The following is a 26627-nucleotide window of genomic DNA, read 5'->3' as shown; positions in this document are numbered from 1 at the left end:
GAGTTATAAAAAAGGCTAACATTTGGTTTTATTGCCTTTTTTTGTAAATAACACCATTATAATGCATGTTTATATTACCTCATGCATTCTGTATGGTTTGTAAACATTTTCATGGTGTATGTAATACTTTGTGGAGCTTTTCACCCCGGGCTTCTGCTAAAAAAGGGCGCAAGCTCAGACATTCCCGGTCAACAAATGTCAAATAAGTCCAACAAACCAGTCAAAACTCTCCTCTTACTATAAAATTTCAAAATTTGCAAAGACCACATATCCAATTCCCATCACTGCATTTCCCTGGGCCAAATGAACTGGCTTGAGTGCCCAATTATGTATATTCAACTTTTCCAAGCACACAAACTTATTTTCAGCCCCTCTCTTTGCCCCTTTCTTGCCTCTATCCAACAGATGTTTACGATCCAACTTCCAAATTCAAATACAACTACATAAACCTGCCTGCCCTCCAGGCTAACATCTTCTATCCACCATTCCACTGCACACCAATAGAATTCTCTTTCACCTCTTATCTGTACCAGCACCAGTCTCTCTACCTTCAAAACTTTTACTTCACACACACCTAACCTCACAATGGGGAATGCCCTTGCTTGCATCCTTAACTACAGTTCTCTATAGCCAACACATCTGCCAATAGCCTCCTTTAGCCTTATAATTCCTAATAAACTCTGAAGAGTTTTTTTGCAAGAAGCTTAGTTTGTAAAGAATTTTCATACATTGTACTAATTTGCTCCCACAAATGTCAGTTTATTGCAACTATTATCTTGCATTTTTCTAACTCTTATTGTAATTTAAAGTTTGGAATTTTGTACTTTGTAAAATTTGTATTTTTCTGGAGCTTTTCTCCCCAGGACTCCACTAAAAACAGGCTCCTCATGGCCCAATGGACAATCCTGGCAAACAAATTGTAAATAAAATAAAATAGGCTGCCACTAGGGTCTTTATAAGCATAGCTGTACAATCCAACCCAGATTTTTTCCAAATACGTTGGGCACTTATATGGTGAGGGTATGTTAGGAAGTAGCCAAGGGTTATGCAGGGGATATGTTAATATAGGATTCACTTACTGTCAACCTCTGTCCAGATCCATGGGGCCAGACCAGGGGGTGAATTTGAGATTGTTCATCCAATGATAAAGGGTTTACTTGAATATGGTCAGGGATGAAATCTACTTGTGAATGGGGAGATTATTCTGCAGTGAATGGGGTCCTTTGAGACATTGGTCTCACCATATTTTATTTATGTCACTGGCAAAGCTCAGGTCCTTGATCTAGTATTCCTGGTGCTGTTTTGTGGAAGGGAAAGAGATGCATCAGATGTGGATCCAAGGATGCCTTATGGTCCAGGAATAGATTGCCTCTCAGTAAACCTATAGGGAATAGGGTCTTAAGGTAATCTGTGTGGGACAGGGTATTTGTACCCTGCATTCTCCTGGTGAGGAACCTTTGAGGGCATTCCTGCCATTGCAAGTGCTTGGTTAGGTACACGTCAAACGGGGCATTGTACTCAATGATAAGGTACAAGGCCAAGCCTGATTAACTTCCTTGGAGCTGGATGCTACAACCCTTGCTTAGGAGTTTGGCAACGTAGGATGAACAACCCATTGCAAAGATAGTAAGAATCAAAAACCAGATTACAATCTACATATGCTCACAAACCTACTGGGTCAACTCTCAAGGATGTTTTATAGATGGAGTAAAAAAAGCTTGGGTGGACAATTTCTCAAACAGCACTATAATGCACCTTCTGTTGAGTTTTAATCCATGGCTTTGACACTAGTCATTTATTAAACCATGTAATAGAATGCCAGTGCCATAGGGATGAATCTATGATGGCTCCCAGTTTACAGTCATCTATGAACTTGGTGAGCCAGAGACCTTTAACATTAGTCTCTACTTCCCAAGATACCAAACAGAAGAAAGCCCAACATGGAGCCGCATGACATTCCACTCAACCTACCCCCTGGTCTAGGGGTCTCCCTGATCCAGACTTTGTATCCTGAGCCAGCAATCCATTGAATTACTTAGAGATTTATGCCCATTTCTGAGAGTCAGGCCAATACCACCAGACGTAGCCAATACCACCAGACGTAGCCAATACATCAAATACCTTGGCCAAGTCAAGGTCGGTGGCATGCACATTCTTCCCCTCATCCATAGCCTTGGTGACAAAGTTTAAGTTTATCTGGTTGGAGTACAAGATCTTCCTTTAAAGCCAAACTGGGATGGGTCCAGTGTCTGTAGGCTGCCATGTCCTGGGTTCTTTATGACAAGTATAAATATGTACAGGCATAGATTAAATTGACAGCTCGATGGGTCTGTAGCTCCTGGGGGTCAAGTTAATGGCCCATGCTTGAGAGGTCTTCTTGGGTAAGCCAGGGAGAAAACCAAAGCCAGAAGAATATCTTTTTAAGAGGGAAAACATTTTTGAAGATTATGGTGTACAGTTAGAAGCCCTGTTAGGACAGGAGTGCAGTTTTGTGTTAAGACCGCAGACAAATCCACGTAGGTTAGGTCGGTTGGAAGAGGGGAGTTGTCATTAACACGGTCATATTGCTCTGACATGGAATTCTTATGGGTCATTACCATGTTACCCTACTTTGACTTGCCTTTACCTAGTCACACTAAATAGTATTAAAAGTAAAATTAGTACATGCTATAAGTGGGGCTGGTGTTGGGAATGCAGAGGTCCAGGTACCTTAAGAGAAAGAGAGGGACAAATAAGGGTGTTACTGACCAAATGCCAGTGAAGTCTGAGGTAGACTCAAAGAAACCAGTGCTACCTAAATGAAACTATCAGCTCTTACAGGACAGACATGATGGGTATTCAAGAACAAACTATAGTACAAAAGTAAATATCTAGGTAGCTGATGCACATGCTTGTACATATATACTGGACAACACTGACTACTAGATTAACATGAAACAAAAAGTACACTATACACAGAGGAGATTGGGCAATATTGCACACAAGTGTTTGTAATTGCACTTGAATGAGAATACATTAGTATGCAATAAATAGAAATACTGTATAAAATGAGTCTGCAACAACCTATTATACTTGTCTGCATTGAGTCTTGCTGCAGTTTGATAAAAAACGTGGTCCTGCAGCAGATACTCTAACCTTCTACCAGAAGCAAGTTTAGTAAACCAACCATATGCTGGATGAGAAGTGTTCAGTATTTTGTGGGACCTCTTTTTACATCTCATTTGAAAGGGGTGCTGTAAGGTAGGAAGAGTAGTGCCCAGAATATTTTCTGTTGTTCTTTGCAGCTTCTTCCTTTAAGCCATTGTGCTGTTACCAAACCATACAGTGCAGTTGCTGGTGAGAATGCTCTTGATGTCTTCTCTGTAGAAGGTATTTAGAGCATTCATAGAGAGCTTTGCTTTTCTCATTCTTCTTAGGAAGTGTAGTCACTAGTGGGCTTTTTTTTTTTTTTTTAAATTAGCTGGCCTTTGTACTCTAAGATCCTCTAATGCACGTAGTTGGGACACTTTCCACTTCACCACCATTGATCTTAAGGGGTAGCTACATGGCACAGCTCTTTCTGAAGCCAATAATTTCTTTTGTTTTATTGACCTTCAGGTCCAAATTGCTACTGCACCAATCAGGGAGTTGACCTCATTCCTACACCCACTCACATCACCACTTCTGAGTCCCTGTCATCTATTAATTTGATATGGTTGTTGGTGTAGAAAGGGGGAGGACAGAACAAAGGTTTGAAGTTTTAGAATGCCAGGGTACATGTGAATTTTGAAGTTTTAGACTGTAGCATGCAAGAAACTTGGAGAAGCTAGTCTTTTTTTTTTTTTAGTTCCAAAAAGTCACAGGTGAGAGGGCAGTAGTGCTGGAAAGTTTGGAAATTTGTATCATGGAACTTAAAGACATCGGCAACCTTCAAAACACTAGACCCCACCAAGTTTAGGTTTGTGAAGGGCCGATCTGGTCTCCTGAACCTGATTGACTTAGTCTCCAGAGCTGTGGACGAGGGTAAGGTGGTCCACACAGCCTGGCACTCACCAAGGCCTTCAACACTACTCTCCACTCTGGAATCATAAACTTACAAAGGTGGGCATTAATCCCTACATCACTTGATGGGGATGCCAACTAGCTTACTGACAGAACCCACACTGTAAAACTAGCCAACTCCAAATCCAGCTCCACACAAATGACAAGTCGAGTGGGTTTGGTCCTGGGACTGCTCTTATTTGGCATCTACTTCTCTGAAGTAGAGGCCAACACTAAGGGACTATGACTAACAAAGTTTGCAGATGACTGCAAACTGGGAGCCATTATTGAATCCCCAAATGATGTGGCTATTCTACAAAGTGTCCTTACAGAAACAGATGCTTGGTGCCAGAGCTGTGGGCTCAAGCTCAATGCCAAGAAATGCATAGTTATCCCCTTTGGGAAAACATGTACCCATGAATTGCCACACAGATGGCAGTACACTAAACACCGAAAGTGTGATAAAAGACTTGGGGACAGGTGGACAGTGGTCTCATCTTTGATAACCACATTGCCACAACAGTCAAGAAATCCTGTGTGGCACACCTCATCCTGTGTGGCACACCTCATCATTAAGTGCTTTTCATCCAGAAAAAAAGGTAGTCATTGTCCCACTGTACTCATCCCTCATTAGACCCATTATAGACTATAATGCCCAGTTTGGTATGCACCTCTCAAGACATCTGCAACAACTGGAAAGGCCGCAGAAATAACTCACTAAGAATCACAGGCCTAAAGCAGATGCCCTATGCTGACAATCTAAAAAACTCCAGCTATACTCTTGTCGCATATAGTCTACTCGGAGGCAATCTCGGCTTAACCTACAAAGCCATGTCAAACCCAAAGCTGCTGGACATGCTACACAAAGAAATCTCAATCCCTCAGAGCTGCACACTCCAGGGATCTAAACCTTGTCATCACAATGAACGAAACATATTGGAGGGATAGGTTCCTGACCCAGAGACTCCCCAGACTCTGGAACAGACTGCCCATACATGTCAAAGTGCCTCTTTGGGCCTCTTCAAAAGGAACCTCGACAATTGGATGGGAGATGGGAAATTCACCCCGGGGATCATGTCAGTCACCCTGCTAGACAGGGGTCCAGGGAAGTAAATATTGTGGGAAGAAATAGCCAGGGACTTATGGGTAGGCTTGTATAGGCCCTAGGGCCGATAGCCTAGTACCAACCTATGAAAGGCAGGTCATAGTGGCTTGATAATATAACTATCTGAGGACGAACAAAATGATGCATTTGAAAATATTCCAAACACTTCCCATGCATAAATTCGTCCACAAGGCACAAGATGACATTTTGGCAAAAAATGTGACCTTTTGGACAGACTAAGCATCATAAATAGCTTTCTTTATATCATTCTCTTCCAAACATTTAATTGCCGGAAATGATGGCTTTTGCTCTAGGATGCCCAACAGTTGGTTCACAAAGATCATGGATGCCCAAATAAAAACTATGGTCAACAGCTTGATTACTAGCATTTGAACCAATGGTCTTATTTGATTCAAGCCAGGAGACAAGCTTGTCTGGTCTGTCCTTTTAAAATGTCTTTAGCATTCTACTTTTCCATTAACCCTTCTTCCTATGACCTTTTAAATAGCACCGTTTTCCCCTCTTCACCACCCTTTCTAGTAACCAATTTAATGGGTCCACATGTATGCTCTCAAAGTCCGGGCTTTCTACTTTTACAATACCTACTAAAAATATTGGGCAAAAAAAAAGTGTAGGAATGCCTAAATTTTAAGAGTCAGGACCCAAGATGGCCAAATGGATAACACAAGTGAGCATAGTGGACAGTGCAAGAGGAATGGGGGGGGTTGCTTCTTAATCTATTACCAAGACTTGCAAATGTAATAATTAGTTACTACATCACAGTTGTGATGAGAATGGAAAGATAATGGTGTTCAAGCAGCCATTTTGTGAAGGGGCCACCAAGGTACAAGAATGCTATACTGTTTTATAAAAGGTGGCATTATACTTCCAGAAGACAGCTGGGTGGCATTATATACTTCTAGAAGACAGCTTGGTAGATACGATTAAAACAGTCATTGGAAAAGGGAAACTTCCTACCAATGCTTCATGACTAGGGAATGGGTCAGAACTATAGTATTACCCACACAAAAAATCCATTAGAGATAAATTTCTTGAGGAAAAAAGAAAACGAGTGGCATTCACTTAACCAAATTCTTAGCCATCGCCAATAGCAAATATGGTAATTAATGAAATTCATTTGCACTGTTCACACTGAAGATATCCTCCCAACAAAATCTACCTGCAAAAAGAAAAACATTTATGCAAACTGCACATTTATGCCCCTTGTCCAATATGTTGAGGAAGGAAACAGCACAGACATTGTCAAAGCAACTGATGTCAGTTATTTCCTTTATCTAAATTTACTTACTAGGTAGGGCAACGATCTCAAAGGACCTTATTCAGACGCAGCCTGGGGGATATGCCACTGAATGGAAAGCAGGGGCCTATTAACTATACAGCCTCTATTTGCCAAGTCGGCATAAATATAATTACATTCTTAATTAGAAGAAATTAAAGCTCAATTGTCAAGGCATTTCTAAAGCTAATTTTAAAGGAGTCTTCATCTGACAGAGTATTTGTATCAGGTGAAGAATTTGGGACTCGCGTCCTAAATTTCAAAGCATATATATTTGAAGGCAAAGTCTTACGGCCAACCAGTATCCTCCCCCAAACCACACCACCTTTGAGGGGGAACATAAGTCAGTCTCAGGAGTAAATTTGTGAATATCATCCCAGTTACCCAAGTTAGGTTTAAAAAGAAAATGGTTATTTGGACCAAAGAGGTTTGGGTGGCGCCTGTTCTTCCAAAATACTTCACTCATACATTAAGTACAGCTGCCAAGGATAAACCACTGTGAGACATGTTACGTGTTTGAAATTAAAACTTTTAAACTTTTTTTTTGGTCTTGGATGGGGCAACTGTTTCCTGGAAGTACCTGCATGGCTGAACCATTCTGAAGCCCTACCTTTACTTTCATATGCCAATTACGGCAAATGCATTTACAGTAGGATGCATTTCACCATGTTAACCACTAGGAAAAAAATAATCTTACATCCCTTGACCATTGTTAAATATTCCATCTTTTTATTAGTTATAAAACTATAAATATTCAGCTAGTTAGTTTTGCACATGTATTGTCAGACTGCAAAATTGTAAATGTAAACCATTTTCACTGTACATTATTTTGTTACATTATGGTACAATCTGAGCTGAGCCTGTACTTGGTTAAGTAGCAACTCTTCACAGCTTGAAAGTGACCCTTTTATAGAACAAAGTGCATCTGAGCTTTGCATTATTTCTTCAAATTTAAAGGCCACAAGGGTCATTTAACTGCAAAGAGAAAGGATTAGGTCTAGAACTGTAACCATCTTCCCCAACCCATGTTAAGTACTCCACAATCTTCAGATTTGTTCTTTACATTCACTGTAATCAGTAGTGTTATATACTTTATTCCACTGTATGCAACTTAACAGCTTCAAACAAAACTGCATTAACTGGTCAGCAGAATTACATGCATCAGTTTTACCCTGTGCCATGTAGGAGTGTCCACTTTGTCACCCTTATTTGTCCAAGACTACCAATACCAATTATCAAGAATGGCATTGCAATAGGCCAGGCATACCCCCTTGGCTGAGCACCTTTTGAACACTACTTGAAGTTATGGTTTACATCTACTTTGGGAAGGCTATCAGCAGCACACAACTGCTGAGAACAGAGGGTACACCTCTTACAACTCTTCCTGGTTACAATGTACAGAAATGAAAGTGATGTACACATTTCTTAGGTATACTGGAGAAATTTGTATTTTACTACTAGATGGGTGTGGGGATATGGACAATACGACCACAGTTCCTGCCCATACACCTGGAAAATGAAAACAAGTTACTGGTTAGTGTCACTGTTGTAAATTCTGGCTATAAAACATTTTTGGGCTACTATAGTCAAGGCTGCTATTCACAATGTAGTGGCTACAACTTCTAATGACTTCTTGTACACCCAACATCACAAATCCAAGTGAGAAGATCAAAAGGTTATGGGGTTGGTATTCCAATGAAAGGCGTGCTTGCACAGTAAAACATGCAACATTTTTGTATTGGCACTTAGTTCAACTCCAGCATGATTGCGCATGGTGATGCTGCGTCACTTTCCTCCATCTGGATTTACACATGCACACAGAATTTTAGCACTGGAACAGATTGATAGTGTTACAGTATGTTGCACTATGTTAAAGCATGTATGTACTGTGCACAGTGGGAACCTCCAGATTTGATTGAGGCAACAATTTATTTGCATTAGCTTCTCTGTATTTACAACCAATGTCAGCATTCTATCACTACATTTTGTGAACAGCCTACTAAGGCTGGGTGATAACATTATGCAGTCTTTCATTCTGGATAAATGCTTCTGTTTAAGTTCATTCATTCATTTCTGAAATCACACCCCTCTCCCACAATGCAAACAAATATAAACTTAAAGACTCTATTTTGCTATTTGCTTCATGGGCTGCAGAGAGTTTGACAAATAACCTGTACACTACAGCTTGTCCTAACATGCAACTATAGGAAGCAAGACACTTTCCTATTCATGAGGTAATTACTTTGTCCAGACATGCAGGTCACCTGGCCTTCCCACAAGCACCCACCACACTTCACCTGACCTTCCTACATTATAAACTAGTCAAATTCCAATATGCACTTCTCCAACTTGCCTGCCTGAACATGAGGCCATACGAGTAGTCACTAGCTGGAATTCTACTCCCCTCCAATGCACAGCTGTGTTGAGCCAAATTCGGACAGTTTTTTGTACCCAGCAATGAAACCTGCACTTCCTATTGTGAACCATCCAGTATAAAATGCTCTCAGTATGGGAATCACTGGAAATGCATTTTCGTGCTCTTACTCCATGGGCACAACCACACGCAGGTACATTTTGTATGGACCAGAGTGTCATACTACTGCTCTCCCTCCACTCATTTCCACCACAACGCACTGCAAACCTTGTACAACCCTTCATCTTTTAAGGGGAATTGCAGTTGGACATAATTAATGGACTGCATGCAACAAAGCCTAATACGACCTGCAAAGAAATGGCACACTAAAAATCCAATCCATCTTTTCAGCAAAGCATATTGATATTTTCAAAGCTACCCCTGTGCAGTAATGGTATAAGCTATTTTTTTTTCCGGAGTCAGTCTCCTTTTCTGACAATGACAGTTTCTACACTAGTGGTGGAGGTGAGGGGTGATGAACATTGGGTTAAAATGAGTTCCACAGAGGTAACTTGTAGGGCAATCACAGTTCTGGCTTAAAAGGTATTGACCATTATGTTAGCACCCCCCCCCCTTGACTCAGTCGCATGAGTAAATTCTATAATCACTAATCTAATTAGTGGGTAAAAGATTAAGCATAGAGTTAACTGGATGTAGCATCCTCCCAAGTTAAGGTGTATAAATGCTGTACATATATTCAGCAAGTTTACTGAAGTCTCACCCTCTTATCTTTAGGAAATGTATAAAGTGCCATCTCATATCTTACACATTTCCAGATATTAAATGTTCCTCCGGTTGGCCCTGTGCTACTCTGATTACCTTCTCTGCAACCCGATAGACCCGTAGTTAGAGAATACTGGACTCTGCACAAGTACTCCAGAATCATGTTGGATATCCTTATGAGTTTACAGATGCCTGCTGCTTACTACTCAACAGCATCGCCCTTCCTCCACAACTGAGCATTAATTTACTTGGGTACATAAGCAGATGGATAGCTAATGCAACAGGCTGCTAATTCCACCTGTAAGACCACACACCCTCTTAGCATCCAATAGTGGTGGGTGATGGTGACTCCAGCCCCTCCTTACAGAGGGACCTTACAAAGTAGGTCATTTTAATAGGTATGGAGAAACTAGGAGGGTTCACTTTTCCAAGCTTACTGCCCTGTCCTTTGGAACCTGGGTTAGGCTAGATATCCAGGAATCAGAATGCCAGACTGGCATAGAGAGAGCATGGCTTGAGGTCTATCCAAATGTCTTAAAATGAAGATAAAGGCTTATGGACTTGTATCCATCTCTTAGGATTTACGAATATCAATTAGCATGTGATTAAACCATTGCAATACTGGCAGAGGCAGCAGGCTCAACACTGGCTCACATTAGCAGCAATACCAACCTGATATTTACCAGGCTCATTACAAAGCAGCACCAGTATGGTGGTAGCTACCCCAACACAATCAAGAACTAGCACATGTATCCACAGGAGCAGCAAATCAGGAATCTATTGAAGCACAATATAATAGCTTTCCTTACGTCAGACTAACACTGTTTTACAGTTTGGTCAAGTAGCAAGACAAAGGGTGCAGAGCTAGTTTGACAGGTACTTATTGAACCAAGTCATCCAGTATCCCTTGGAGAAAAGCCTGACTAAGCAAGGCATGTGCCTACTTCTTTATGTAGTACATTATCCCTAACCTTAGTGTATTGCTATACCAAGCATTACCACAAGCTTTCATGACAGTAATTTGTTCACCCTCTGAAATTCTCCCATTAGAATTCCTGGAAAGCTACCAGTTACACAAAGTAAATGGAAATCCTTGAATTATGTTTCCCCACACACTGAGCACATGCATATACCAACTTCAAGACTGTACAACACATGTTGGGATAGAACAATGCATATAGGTTCCATAAATCACTTGTTAAACTCCAGCAAAAGCAACAAACATACAAAGCACTGCATTAACCAAATACTGGATTGTCCTATAAAGGTTTTAAGGCACATCTCAACCTCTTGGGAGCAAGAAATGTGGACAAGGACATAAGTGGGAGAAAGGCCCAAACATGGGGACAATTTTTAAACATCATTTACAAACGTAGAAAGTTGATAGAACAGGTTTTGCATCAGCATGAATTTTCTGAAGGGCATGAGGTCTGAAACTCAAGGGTGTCATATTCCAACTTCAATCCAACAATTCGCCACTAATTTGCCAGTAAAAACACAATTTTATCAACAAACGAGGCAACATCTGGACATTCTGTGAAAATCTGTACAGTCAAGAGATACAAGGCTGTGCATCTGAAAATCATCACTGCCTCAATGCAAGCATTAAAGGTATTGTTTCAGAAAAGCTGACTTAAGAATTTTGATTCGCAGCCTATTACTTATGTACGATCATTTCACTTTGTTGAAAGGCTTAACTGACGTACACTACCCTTTCATAAATAATGGCACTCTCCCTATTGGTAGCTGACAGTAATGCAGTCTCATGTACCATTTTATAGTGTTGGCCATTCAAAATGTACACTTTAGTCAAACTTCAAATAGGAATACCCGACTTAGAAAATTATAAAGCTTAAGCACCTACACACTGCAGTTTCACAGTTTATGAAATATCTCAAATTACTAACCATGTTACATCAGGATAATAAGCATTTACAATAAAATGAGACACCGCCACCTCAATTTAAATAGCAGTTGCAGTAAGATATAGGCTCAGTTAAAAATTAATGTACTTACCATCACGTGCAGTTTGATTGCATTAAATGAAAACAGAAAGGTTAAACAAGTGAAATGTTTCCATACAAAAACTATGCTTAAATACATTCTAGGACTTAAAATATTTCACAGCTGATCACACCCCGACATTGCCTAAAGTGCTTCAGACACAACACAGGTCATTTCACCTTAACATTCCTCCTGCCTCTTCCTGGTTTTGCGCTTTGAGGTGGTGGGCTAATAGTTATGATATCAGATGACTGCGAATCAGTGTGGTCCATCTTCCTGTCAGATTTATGTAGCTCGTGGCTTAGGCCATTCTGTAGTGGTTGCACTTTTGAGGTTTCTACAAAAGGATTTTGTGAAGATCTCACAAGAGGTCCTTCTACTACACCATTTTGACCATCACATGCTTCCTTATCAAACAGCCACGCATCACAATTTACATGCTGGTCACTTTTATTAGCCATCCCAAACTGGTCTAAACAGTCAGCATCACCATTTTTCTTGCATCCATTAATAAAGCCCTTCAAATCACCATTGCTGAGATTGATAGAATTTAAAGAATTTGTTGAATCAGAGTGCACTGATTGGCCTGAATTTGTGAAAGGATCATCACTGAAAGGATCGGAATCTGGTGTAGGAAAAATGTTCAGATTGGTGGAAAAAGGATTTTCAGGTGAAAAACACATCTGAGACACAGTTTTAAGGTGGGAAGAATAAGGACTGAAGCCATTCATTAGGAATGGATTTCCTTTTATACAGTTTTGATTAGAGTCAATTTCAGACGTTAGATCCAGTAAGAGCACATCTTTAGATTCCTAGTTATACAAAAAAGAAAGGTTTTATTCTTAAATATGCAGCAGAAACTAGTAATTGAATTTCTCATAGAATGTTAATGTAAATTCTTGAATGTGTACACATTTACAGGTTAAAATATTCCTTTGCATTTGCCTTATTTTGAAGGTGGAGGAAAAAGTATACATCAACACACTTGAAATCAGTTTACCCTCATTCAGTTTGTCTGAACAAATTCAAGTAAACAATTGTATGTAAAAAAAGGCAGGAAACTATTCATGCGAACATTAACATTCTATGCAAATAATGAATTAAAGGAAATTTGGTAAATGCACAGTGAAAAATACCATTTAGAGTATGTCAAAATTGCACAACAGTCAAAAGAGAGCAAACTCAAATCTCTGCATGTCATTATCCCCGGTCTTTACATCATTAGCCATCATTTACAAAGTGCTGTTAAAAATGTTTCCAGGATTAAGTTTAAGCATTTTTATGGGTGCACATTTAGAGAACACTTAAATTACCCTGTATCATTATGAATCCTGCAGCAAAATGATTTTATACTATAAAAAGTCCTTTGCCATGCTATTTGAAAGCAATAAAATTAGGAATCCTGAGATAACCCTAAAGACAATGTACAATCATTCAAGCATGTAATGTGTACAATCTAAGGAGATGTATAAAGTGATCTTTGAAATTAAGTATCGTGGAATGTAATGCAGTAGTAACAGTAAAAGCGATAAACTGTGCAACAGTAAACTTCACTAAGGGGCAGCAGAAAGTGGTGTACTGATCATGTGTCGGGACTTTGAAACCACACAGAGGGGCTCTCCCCTTATTTTGGGGGGAGAAGGATTCTGAAATGGTTATTTCAGACACTAGGCTTATCCACCTATGGCGGTAGATTGCATCAGACTACAATATGAACAGCTGCCATGAATTCAGAGAGTACTAGCCATATAATGAAGGGAAGCAGACTGACTGATATCTTCCATATGACATCACATGCACACTTGGACATTTGGAGTCCCCACTCCACCTGCCACATCTTTGCAACATGGAAGGAAATTGGGGTACTTGGAGAAAGCCCACAACACAGGAAACATGCATATTCCTCACATAAGGCAAGAGTGCTGCTCACTGGTCCTCCATTATAGGGAGGAATTCTCCTAACATAGGACTTGAGAATGGGGCAAGGAGGGCTTTATTGCAAAGGACTAAAGATTAAGAAAAAGAAAATGAAGCATGGTGGATCACTGCATGGTCATACATGTAGCATGAGTGGATGCAGGTACCACAGCTACTACAGTCACTGCAGTGTGGCAAGAGGGACACAGATACCACTGCTGCATTGCACAGGCGCTACAATACTGTAAGCAAGAAAAGATTAGAGCTTCACAACCACAATGTCATGCAAGTGGATCAAGTTAGTCACTACTGCGGCGAGGACAAAACCTACCACAACAGTGCAACTGCAGACACTGACCATCTCATTCTGGTATGAGGGACTAAGCAACTTAAGGAGCAAGTGCCAAGAGATCCAGTTTCCAATGTCTTTGGCAGATACTCCAACTTTAAACCAAAGATGTCCTACATCACTGTTGCAGAAAGTCCCCAAGGTGATGAATAGTGCCAAGGATGACCCAATGCCCACCCAATTTAACAAAGCCTCTAGACAGTGTATGCACCATACAATCACATGTATGCTCTCCATTCAAAACATGCAGCATAAAGGTGAAGTACGAACAGTTACCCAGAATTTCTTTGAGTGATGGCATTCAGACTGGTGGCAGTCTGAACACCCTTTGCGGGGCCGAATACTTAGCTGTCAGTTAAGTGCCCCATTAAGGTCAGTATTTTGGTCTCAGTCTTTTGGCCAAAGTTTTGATCATCCAAAAAGGGAAAATGTCAGTGTGGGAGGCAGATTCCCCAGAAGGATGGTCACGAACTGTTTTTGTCTGGGTGCTTCCCATAACCATGTACTGTAGCACTTGTGCACAAGTCTCAAAGGGCCAGTTGTCTTCCCTAGCTATCTCAAGAACCAGAGGCTTAAACAGTTGGCCCAGAATAGCAAGGTGGAATCTTACCCAGAGGTACTCAAGTCAGCCAAAAAAAATCTGTTAAATTCCCTGGCTGCTGAGCCTCAAACAAACATCTCTAGAAGCATGTGATAGCTCAGCAGGCTGTCCAGTGTCTATGTCATATTCCTTCCATGAATCCAGAGGGCATGGATCCTTCATTTTGTACATCCTCAAAGGCTTTGCAGGCATCTTCTCTTAAGATAGAGGAACCACTGTTGATTATCCTGTGATCACCTGAAAGTTCAAGGTCCATGCCCCATCAGAAGTTGGACCATAACCAAGATGAGCGCTCCGATTCTGCCCTTAAGCGTTTCACCCCATGCTCTCTCCAGGCCCTCTGAAGGTTCTACATGGACACAATGATGCAATAAGTCAACAAGCAGGGGGGCACAAAGTCGGGCACAAAGTCTTACCTTTCCTGCAGGCTGGCTCTTTATGCCTGGAATTTGGCTGTCAAACTCTTCAGGCAGTGTATATTCCTTCACAGCACAGTCAAGTGGCAGACTGAGCAGGTAAAAAAAAAAAAATGTAACCAGAAAGTCTTGTCCAAATGGATGAGAATTTTTTTTCTGGTGCCATGCTGATAGCCAGGACCCTTTTCCAGTGGGGGGCCCTCTGGTTCCGAGAGAATTGCTCCAGTCCTTCCTGGCCTGTTCTGTAAAATTCCATCAGTTATTTATGCCAGTCTGCCCTTGAATCCTCCTTTGTCTTCTCACTTTGAAGTCAGTTTCTTAAAGGCGTTCTGCATCTTAGCCCCCCCCCCCCCCCCAGGAAGCTTGTTCCTCTTCCTTGGGCCCTTAATTTTGTTTTAGAAAAATTGACAGGCTCCTTTTGAGTCTGCAGGTTCAGCTTCTCTGCAACACTGCTTGCTCTCCTGTCTTGAGGGTTTCTGAGCTTCAGGCCTTATGGCCATCCCTCTTAGTTTACAGGGACAAGATATCCCTTCATACTGATCCTTTTATACCAAAGGTCGTTAATGGGTTGTCCCTAAATCAGGTGGAACTCTTTTCTTTCTACTCAGTCTGCTAGTGATAATCCTTCATACCTTGGAATTGCATAGGCAGCCAAGGTATTTGGATAAAATTAAGGCTATTCATATGTTTGACCAGCTTTATGTTTCATTTCATCCAGAGATACTGGGCTTCATTTCCACAAAGCATCACCTCCTGCATTTCATTTCTAAGGCCATTTCTTTATTTTTTTCAAGGCAAGTGTCAGAGCTTTCACTATGGTTACGATCTCTTCTGGTGCTTTCTTCTAGGTGAGGGATACTAGCTCCATGCTTTAATCTGCTGCTTGGCCTTCAGTGCATATGTTTACTAAGCATTAAGCTTGATATGGTTTGTAGGGCAACAGCAGGTTTGCTAGAGCCATTCTGTATGGATTTCATTGAGAGCTCTACCCAGTTTTCCTCCAATGCTCTTCTTAAGCTTTTGTACTCTTCCCGCAAGGTAAAGAATACAATAGTGATATAGGACGTAGTACAGCTGTGCAAAATCTTACCATAAAACAGTACAGATCTTTCTCTTCCCTGTTGCAGAATTTTCTCTCCTCCCTTTTTTTTTGGGAGGGTGGGTGTTTGGTTTCATCCTTAGTCAAGGGTCTAACTTCCATCTACATTTTCTCCTTCTGAATGTGCAAAGCCTTCTTTGTCCTATGGAGATTTTTTGCTGGGACAATTCAGTTCTGTGCAACTGCATTCATGCATCACTTTATATTAAGTCTTGAGCATGTGACATACAGTGCATACAAGATCTAAAGGCTTTGGTATACTGGCCAAACACTGGGCTATCCTTGGCAGGAGATCCCAAGGTGAATACTGCAACAGTGAAGAGGACATCTGTTATAGTAAGTGAACAGTACGGTTGTGTAAAACCTAACTAGATATCAAATAGCATCTCTTACTCTCCCCCTCAGGAAAGGGCAGTGCCTGTTAGCATTTCTATGCTGCTAGCAAAATTCTAATTGTCCCCTTCTGATGAAGCAATTGAAAATGCATTGTTTGCTACGGAGGGATCCCTACTCCACATCACAGAACGATATGCAAGTCTCCACCTAGAGCAGGAACCTTAATTCCCTAAACACACTGAAATCCAAATTCAACAAGTCTTACCAAAGATTTTCCTTTAAGATCTCACATCTTGGCACTGCTGAAGTAATAGACATTAATGTCCTCCTTATTAAGGCTTGCAGTCTGTCCATCATAGCCCTTGGCTCCTCACACAACTCCATCCACCAACATGTAGAGAATCACACACGGCTATTTACCTGCTCAGCAAATCTGAATACCTTCTCCTTAATACACATCTTCAAACTTCTGAATGCAAGTTTACTGCGTTCCCTCCATTCAAATTGTGCATCAAAACCCAAACTACTCCATTCATAACCCAACTATTAGCTCAATCTCCCCAGTTTCTCTTGCTTTTCCTAGCCATCCCCAGCCTACTAGAACTGTAAACCACATGCCACTGAGTAACTGGATATTCTTGCTTCTTTCAAGAAATACCCCCCCCCCCCCCCCAACACAATTAAGGAAAAAAATATAATTTCATGATTGTTGCTAATAAGTTTACTTCTACTCGCCTGACGGTCTGCTATCACAAGACCTGAACATTTTCCTCCCATTTGGCTAGTGTAAATCATACCTACACCATTTGTCAGACATTTTATGCTGATTTGTATTACACGTCTGTTTACTGAACTGTGCGTGTTCTAGCTGTTTTATTCACATGTATATAGGCACTATTAGATTGTAATTCTGTGGGCCGATTGCATACAAATTCCCTCACACTGCTTTAAGCAATTCAGTTGAAAGGTTATAGGTTAAAATCTACTGATATGGACTCATATTCCATCAACTGAATGCCTTGCTATAAATTATGTAGTGTATTGCTGTATCCATCTCAAGAAGGGACAGTATATTTTAGAATAGTGCAAGTGAACAACAGTCCAAATGCTACATATCTAGTTGCATGGGATCTCAGTGTTACTGCAGTTTCTGTGCAACTGTTCAACTTGGTATTTGAGACACCTATACCCTGGTTCACATTAAAGTCATAGTCCAGATCCAAACTACATAGGAGGTGGGAAAAACTACAGTTGTGTACATGTACCATAAATGTAGATGTTGAGTGTATTCACTGTTGCAAACCTAACAAATGGGTCATCTGGCTCCTGGTAGCCCTCAGTCTGCCAGAATACCAAAAGACAAGTAAAAATGACCGTTGGTGTCAGTTGTAAAGGACATCAGGGCACCAGGTACAAAGGAGGCAGCAGGACGTCACTTCCTCAGTCATTCTTGCCATAACAGTCAGAAGCCCCCAGAAAAAAGGCCAAGCCAAATGCCAGTTTGGCAAATATTCAATTCAGCCTGTACCTCAGGAAAAAATAGGAGAGGAACAAAAAGGGGATGGAGGAAGGGCAACCAGGACTGCAACAGTGAACACACTAACATCTACATTTATGGTAAGTGTACACAACTGTACTATGTTCAGTGTCACTGCTGCAGTCCTTACAAATGGGTTGATTCCCAAAGCCCAGGAAAAAAAGGGGGGAGGAAACCCACTGATTAATGGTTGGTAAGAATGCCCTGCAGCACTAATGGTAAAGCCAGCCCTGGACTTAAAACAAGGGCAAAATGTAATGTTTGCTGAAAGTGTGGAAAGCCAGGTAGCTGCTTCCAGATGTCCTTCGTAGGTATGCCCCTAAAAGAAAGCTGCTGCAGAAGAGGTAGCTCTAGTAGAACGAGACCAAATACCCTGAGGAGGAACCTTGCCATGCTCCAAGTAACAAGTGAATACAATAAGCAATCCACTTAGAAATCATGTTTAGAAATAGCCTTGCCCTGGGCTCCAGGAGCAAAACTAACCAACTGATCTGACTTTTGAAAAGTTTTAGTCCTGTCCAGGTAAAATCTAAGTTGCCTATGCACATCCAGGGAACACCGCAACCTTTCTCCTCTATTCAGAGGATTAGGAAAGGTAGGCAGGTGGATAGACTGGTTGAGTCAGGCTAGAAACCACCTTAGGCATAAAAGGATTAGTCCAGAGAGAAACCAGATCCACATGGAAAGTAATAAAGGCTCTACTGCCATTAAGGCCTGCAGCACAGACTCTCCTAGCTGAAGTAATGGCCAAAAGAAAAGCAGTTTTCCAGGAGAAACTCAAATCTACTGAGGCAGCAGGCTCCGAGGGAGGCAGAGCAAGTTTCTCAAGCACAAAATTAAGATCCCAAGCAGGAGTGGGTGCCCTTTTGGGAGGCTTTAAAAACTGCTAACTCCCCTGAGGAACAGTTTCATCAGGGGATGAGAAAAAATGTGTTGTTCAAAGAACAGTGTGCAGAAATAGCTGAAGCATGAATCTTGATAGAAGTCCACCATTAAGTAAACCTGCCAGATAATCAAGAATTAGAGGAAGAGAAGGTTGAGATGGGTCTTCTCATCTAGTCTGCATCCAAAGGGTGAATCTTTTCCACTTATCTGCATAAGATTTCCTAGTACTAGGCCTCCTGGTCTCACAAAGGACCTCAACCACCTGTTGAGAAAGGTTTAACTTATGAACCAGGCAGTCAAATGCAGAGTCTGAAGGTGAGGATGCAGAATCTCTCCTCCATCCTGAACCAAGAGATTCGGTATCAGGGGAAGATGCCAAGACTTAAACTGGGAGAGACTGCGAAGAAGTGGATACCAATGCTGCCTGGGCAAGTCTGGAGCCATGATGAGGGCCCTTGGTTTTTAGTCACTTATGTTTAACAGCAGTCTGGGAAAAAGAGGCAGAGGGAAGGCATAGACCAATAGTTGTGTCCAGGGGAAGGCAGAGTGTCCACTTTCCAAGCCTCGTCATGATGATCCCTGGTGCAAAAATTTGGAAGGTAGTTGGCTGGAGAAGAGAGATCCACCTGGGGAGTGCCCCAACACTGAATGCGATGAAAGATGGTCTTTAGTTGCCACTTGAGGATCCAGGACCTGCTTGCTCCACCGGTCTGCCAAGGTGTTGAGCCTTCCTGGAAGAAACTGGGCTATCAGATGAATACCTAGAGAAGCTGCCATGGACCATAGTCTCAGGCTTTGTCTGCACAGGGGGTAAGAGCGAGTCCCCTCCCCGCTGGTTGATGTACCATGATTGTAGCGTTGTCTGTCCTGACTAGAAGAGTACCAGGAGAGAAGATGCTTGAAAGCCATCAAGGCCTGCTGAACTGCCATCATTTCCTTCAGATTTATGTGCAACTGAGCTCGCTGATAGCTCCAAGCTCCCTGAATGCATGTGCCCTCTAGATGTGCTCCCAAAGCGTAATCTGAAGCATCCGTGGTGAGAGTCTGGTTGACAGAAGGTGGACAGAAAGGTAGGCCTCTGTTCTGTGCACAGGCAGTTTCCCACCAAAGGCACTCCATCTGCAGGCAAAGAATCTGGGGAAGAATCAAGTCTAAATCCAGAGTGTGTTGACACCAAAGGGTTTTGAGGTACCATTGTATTTTCCTCATATGCAGCCTGGCATATGGAATCAGAATACATGAAGCCATGAACCCCAGGGTTTGCAGGAATTGCCTTGTAGAGAGCTGGATCATGCTTGCCAGGTTCTTTAAGTAGTTTGAAAGATGTATCTGTTACTCTTGAGGGAGAGATACCATCTGGGCGGCTGTGTTCAGACTCACTATCAGGAATATAATCTCCCTGGTGGGTACCAATTTTGACTGCTTTTCATTGATTGAAGAACCTTCTCACTCTTTGGGCTTCACAAAGTCCAAATCCTTTAGAAGTTGTTCTGGAGAGAGTTTGCTTGAATAAGGCAAACGTCCAAGTAAGGGTATATTTGAAGGTTTGCCTGCAGAAGGTAATGACTGGAGCCAGACATTTTGTAAAAACTCTGGGAGCAGTAGATAAGCCAAAGGTCAGTGCAGAGAATTGGAAGTGCCCATTTCCTGCCCTGAAGGGAAGGAACTGCCTGCAGCTTTCCCTTATAGGGATGTGCAAGTAAGCTTTTTAGATCCAAAGTCACCAGCCAGGAATCCTTGGCCAGCATTGGCAGCAACTGCTGAAGTTAGCATTTTGAATTTGGGAATCACCAGAAAGGTGTTTAGAATGGACAAATCCAGAATACGGCACCAGGTGCCCTCTTTTTGGGGACCAGGAAAAAAACCTGGCCTATATGTAGTGCAGGAACTGGCTCTATTGTTCGCAGGTTTAGCAAGGAAGAAACTTGTTTTTCTGCTTCTGCCCTCTGAAGTCAGGGAATATCTTTATATCCTTGGAGGACCGGGAAGGTGTGAAAGGAGAATTTGTAGCCTTAGAATACAATTTTTAGCACCCATTTGTCATCCATGATAATGTGCCAGACGTCTGCAAAAATGACTAACCCCCCCCCCCCCAAAAAGGAAACCGTGACCTGCAGAGGCAAGCAGGGTAAGGCCAGAGTCTTTGAGAATGTTTGCCTTGGGAAGTTTGCTTAGAACTCCCTGATTTAGAGGACGAAGCGTGCCAGTGTTTAGCCTCTTGGAAGTCTGTCCTCTGGAATTCCTGTAGCCCCTAGATCTACTGCGACCCAGTTTACTAGGGTCAGGAAAAGTCAACTCTTAGAAGGGTAATGTCTGCTAAAATGAGGAGGAAGTCTTTAACAGTTTGCAGAGACAGCCTTATCCTCCAACTTCAAGACCTCTTCTGCTTTGCTTCCCAAAAGATTGTCCTTCTGCAAGGACACATGTTGTAATTTAGATTATACAGGCTCAGAAAGGGGTTGTTCCCTGATACAATCATGTCTTCTGATAACAGAACCAGTGGCTGCTGCTCTACAAGAAGCCTCCAAAGTGTCAAAACCACAATGCAGAGAATTTTTATTAACCAGAAATTTTAGCCTTAATGGCCTCCGAAGTATTTTGCTGATAATTGTCTTTCATATGCTTAACAGACCTAATAGCCAGGATAGAAGAAGTATAAACCTTTTTATCCCACCTAAGGCCCTAGATTCCCTGTCAGAAGAAACCGGATTCTTAGCAATAGTGGCCTTAACACCCTTGGAGCCCGCCCTGAGAAATTTCTGGATCAGTAGGATTTTTGAAAGGAACTGATGAGAATCAGGAACTCAATACCAATCAGGCTTTCTGGGAGCAGGAGGAACAGAATTAGGAGTCAAAGAATTTTTCAAGAAAACAACTTCCAAAACTGGAGGAATAGCCAAAGGCTTATACCAAAGCAAATCCAATAATTCCCTAATCACTTCTTAGACTGAGGGTAGTCCTCACTTTCCCATCTGAAATGCTCCCTGAGGGTATTCAGAGTATTCCCAAACAAGAAATCTTATGGGGGAGAGGCTGAAGGGATAAAGTCTTTAGCATCAGAATCCTCAAAACCAGAAAAATGCTGAGTGTCCCTCTTCATCAGCAGAGGCACTGGAAACCTGAGAGTGAGACAGGCAAAACATCCGGGGACAATTCCCTAGCCCTCTTGGACAGAGGTGGCTGAGAGCCCCTGATAAGAGTAGAGATCACTAGCCATCTTAACCATTTGAGCTGGAGGCAATTGATGGGAGACCAGCACCTGTTTAGGAGGTAGATTTTCAGCTGGAAGGCCTGCTGGAAAGCTGGGGGAACTCGGGAGGCCTAGCCACCGCCAAAGTGTGAACAGAGGTAGTCTGTCTGGACCTGGTCTCCAAGAGGCCTCCGAAGCCGGTGCCTGCTTAGCAGCCCCAGATCCATCAGAGGCAGCGACAGGCAGAGGCTCCAAAGGCAAAGAGGCAGCGACAGGCAGAGGCTCCAAAGGCAAAGAAGCCGCCTGCGAAATTGGAGGGCTCAGCCAAGGCCTCCAAAGATGCCTTGCTGCTGAACATCCGCAGACTGCAGGGACAAAGGAAGCACCTCACTGCAAATGCTGAACAGACGACCAATTTAAAAGGGGTGTCAGTTAATTTAACCCTAGGCCTGTTGTGGTCCTTATCCCTTCGCTTCTTGGGAACATCCGAAGTCTGGAGACCAGAGGATGCCATACCGACAAACTCAGGCCAAACTCTGAAGTGCTTATACAAAATCCTAGCTACGGCATATGGTACGTGGGTTGAATAAAAGCAGAGAGATCACAATTTGGGACGTTGTGCTCAAGGCCAAAACAAGTCATACAGTAAGAAGGAAAATCACGATACAGAATGCTTTCCACAGGCAAGACAGTTAATTTTCTGACATTTGTTAAAGAAAAATGGTCCCCAATGGGGTACTTGTATATAAGTCAAAATACAAAAAGGTAATCGGCCGTCCGGCACTCGTGTGAATTGTTTCTGCTTCGGGCTCAGAGGCAAGAAAGACTGAGGAAAGGACGTCTGCTGCCTGCCTTTGTACTCAATGTCCTGGTGTCAGGCTTAATCTGGAGGCAGCAGATGTCATATGCCAAGGATTTTGGTGGACTGCGGGCTACCAGGAGCTGGATAACCCCATTTGTAAGGACTGCAACACTGAAAACACTATGAACATCTTTACATGCAGCAAACAGGTTTAGCAAAACCACAGCAATGAGCTCATTGTAACTGTTTAAATGATAAATCCCCAAGTACAAATTTATCATACACTCCTAACAGAACAAGCTATCAAACTGTTAAGCTCTAAATTTGCTAGCTAATCTTATCCCTGCCCATTAAGTTCCAGTCACAGCCTCTAAACTACATTCAAAATACATTTCAACTAAAACGTAAATTAAAAACTACACAAGCCAACTGGATTCAAGAAACTGCTGACAATTGCCTACATAAAAGCTGTGAATAAAGCAGATGTAGCATACCTTTAGATTTAAATCAAGCCACATTGGTATATCTGACGTTTCATCTACTCACAGCAAGCCCATGATACAACTCCATAAGCTGCAAGTGCTCCCTGTACTGGCTCATACGTCTGTAGGTCTTAAGGTGACAGTTTAAGCTTAATACTGTGAATTAACACAGTTCAAGCAGAGCACTAACAGCATGCAGAATACAAGTATTACAACAGCTAAGGGCATTATTTAAATGTTTCAGCCAAATCGCTGATATTAAATCTATTAGTCTGGAGCATAAACTTCTAAACTGGAAACTACGGTCTCCAAATAAGATACACAAACTACTGTCTCCAAATAAGATACATGAATACTTCCTAAACTAACTCATTCATACAACCAGAAAAAGCAATTTTAAATAAAATGCTTGTTTCATTCTTTTGTCTGAAGAAGTTTGGTCACAGTATCAAACGAAAGTAATCAGTTTAACTTTTATTGTGGCAGTCTTGTTCTTGCACCTCAGGCAGCTTTGGTTGCATTCAGTTTATTTTTGTGTTTTTCATAGTCCAGAATCTTAGATTGGATACCACAGATGTGCTTTATGGCTCAACTGCCACAAACAGAATGGTGATGTTGGCTTGGAAGCCAGAAACACTACAAAGTCAATAACGACTGGGTGCCAGACAGTGATTAACATGTCAGTTCTTACAAGCAACTTATTGGAAGCAGCAAAATACAGTTACTGCCAACATACAGCCCAAGCTCTACTGAAATGTGCATACCAATAGCCGTTCACGATCACTATGAACTGGTATGGCAGTAGCAAAGAGCTATTAATTTAAGCAATGGACCTGTGGTCAACAAAATACAAAGTAAATGCAAGACTGTAGAGGAGCTAGGATGACTTCCAATGTACAAACAACAGCAAAGCACAACTCGGAGCAGCTTAATTTTATAAGTAAAGGCAGAGAATCTAGCGTGAAAGATTTAATCTCAGGCCTTTGTCAACTGGCTATTTCTTCCCCTTTAAGCTCGGCTAACAATCTATGTTGCTGCAACCCCAATGGGAACCCCAAATATGGCGACTTTAAAGTGATCAATGCCAAAACTTCTCTGAAAATCTTTTAACTTCAGAACTACTAGGAGACTTCAGTTTACCTGCACTGATTTGCTGAGCACATCAAGCTAGAAATCAACTCACTTACATTTGGGTAATCACTTTTTCCAGACAGCAAGAGAGTGACCTCAGAGATACAGTAGCGGGTGTAGGGCTATGGGAGGCTGCTTCCCACAAGTCCCCCCATATATGGCAAGCTTTCAGTGTGGTCAAACATGCTCAGAAGCTTTGAAACTTGTATCATGGGGACATTTGCTACTACCTTAGTCTACCTTTACAATTGAGCATTAAACGTATGCAACTATACTGACAAACGTATGGTAGGTTATTAAATCAGTAAAAAAAAATCCAATGCAGCTCCAAGGTAATAGCCAGCCAAAAACTCCAGCCCGATCCAATAAGCACAACTGTTTAATCAAATGGTAAAAAACAACGTAACAATCAGAAAGTTACCACTTAGCACTTTCACCTAGAAACAAGCCAAGCATCAGAGTAGTAGAACATAATTAATCAACCAACATTTATAGATTCAAACAGTCCCGCCCTTGTTAACCAACCTATCAGTAAAAAATTACGGAGAAAACTGTATGAAAATTGTATAAAAATACGAAAGGAGTTTTAAAACAAATGTTGAGTTGTTAGAATATTAAAATGTTCTTAGTTACAAAAACAAAATAACCTTTGTAAAAAACATAGCAGCTCAAATTTTGCTTGTAAATTACATGAATATCAAAAAGAAATAAAAGTAATCAAAATACAATACAGTTAAGAAAACTTCTAATAAAAAATATAATAAAAAAATATATAATGTTAATAGATAAACCACTGAAAATGTATTTGTGTGTACAAATTTTACACTCATAAAGAGACCTGTATTTTAAAATACTAGCCATATAAATGTTCTCGTTAATACCTGGAGGTCTGGATGCATTTAGTCTCAGTTGCCACATTGTCTCATCTCTAATAAGGTCTTAATATCGCCCCCTCTATCATTATCAGGTGTCCTGTCCACAATAAAAAATATAAACTTCTTAAAATTGATGCAAGTCAAACTATGAAAATATAAAGCGTTTGTGGTCTTTTTATTCTTGATGTCCCTAACATGTTCAAGAATTCTTAACCTTCATTTTCTAATAGTCTTTCAGACATAAAAACTGGGACAACTTAAACAGGTGGCAATATAAATGACCATCTTAGTGTTAGTTAAAATGACCAGGACATTTAATGGTTTTGTAAAAATTTTGAACTGTAACATAAGGGCCATTGTTGATAAATTTGCATACACTACAGGAACCACATTTGTTCATATTGCAGGTCTTATAGGGTCCATTATTAGACTTCTCTTTCCAACAGCTCCTTCAAATTCAACCCCCTACTGTATGTAATAAGAGGTGTTCCCAATGATCAGAGTGGTTTCCTTATCTATAGTGTAACGCCATGTTTCTCTTAAGATGTTAACTATTGTATCTTAATGGCCATTAAATGGCAGAATCATGGCTCTCGTGTTTCTCGTGAACAGATGTAAAACTAAAGTTACTCTGATCATGGTTGTCCTTGTATAAACCTCCCTGAAGTATCGGCTTAAATGTTAAATGTCTTTTGACATCCACCTCATTTCTGATCCTATTTTAAAAGATCTAAAGGGTACCCTCTGTGTAAACATATCCACTAAAACCTTAATTTCCGTTACAAATTTGTCGTCCTCACTTATCAATCTGGACAGTCTTACCATCTGGCCCTTAACATTTCTTTTTTGAAAAAGTGGGCGACAACTCTGAAAATGTAAAAAATTATTTGAATAAGTTTCTTTACAGAAAATATTAGATTCAATAGTTAGTTCCCCTTGTTTTCCTTTGGTGTACAATAAAATGTCCAGATAGTTACAGGTGTAACCATGTACCTTAAAGGTAAATTTCAAAAAATTTGTGGTGTTAAGGTATTCAATAAAAGTATAAATCATTTCAGTTGGCCCCCTCCAAAAAAAATCAGTATATCGTCCAAATATCGGAGGTATAATGCCACGTACTGCATAAATGATAAAAAAAAAACTATCTAGTTCCCATTGTGCCAGAACTAAATTAGCGTAAATTGGGGCACATTTTGCCCCCATGGCAACACCCGTAACTTGTTTGTACAATTCACCTTCAAAAGCCAGAAAGTTATTAGATAAAATAAGGTCCATACGGTCAACAAGTGATCTTTTGACAGTGTGAAAACCACCTCTACTATCTAGATAGGTTTTAAATAAATCCAAACCTTCTGACTGTGGTATCACAGAAAAAAGGTTAATGACATCAATAGTAACCATAGTAAATGGCACGTCAAAGTGTTGTCGTCTAATAACATCTAAGC

General features: G+C 41.2%; 1 protein-coding gene across 2 annotated transcripts in view; it reads right to left on the bottom strand.

Annotated features, from left to right (window-relative positions):
* The window catches only part of DAB2 (DAB adaptor protein 2), a 472148-nt gene that overhangs the window by 122608 nt on the left and 322913 nt on the right, over positions 1-26627 (bottom strand). Inside the window, exon 10 of one of the 2 annotated variants that reach the window (XM_044069823.1) lies at positions 11742-12374. The exons of the other annotated variant lie outside the window; for it this stretch is intronic. Within the exon in view, the coding sequence (XP_043925758.1) occupies positions 11742-12374 (633 nt within the window). The remainder of the gene's footprint in view (positions 1-11741; positions 12375-26627) is intronic. 2 annotated transcript variants of the gene reach the window in all.

Source organism: Protopterus annectens, chromosome 1.part0 (genome assembly GCF_019279795.1).
Source record: "Protopterus annectens isolate FY-2018-M chromosome 1.part0, PAN1.0, whole genome shotgun sequence".
Taxonomy (NCBI): domain Eukaryota; kingdom Metazoa; phylum Chordata; order Ceratodontiformes; family Protopteridae; genus Protopterus; species Protopterus annectens.
The sequence above is the reverse complement of the archived record's forward strand: the minus strand, read 5'-3'. Positions and strand labels throughout refer to the sequence as shown.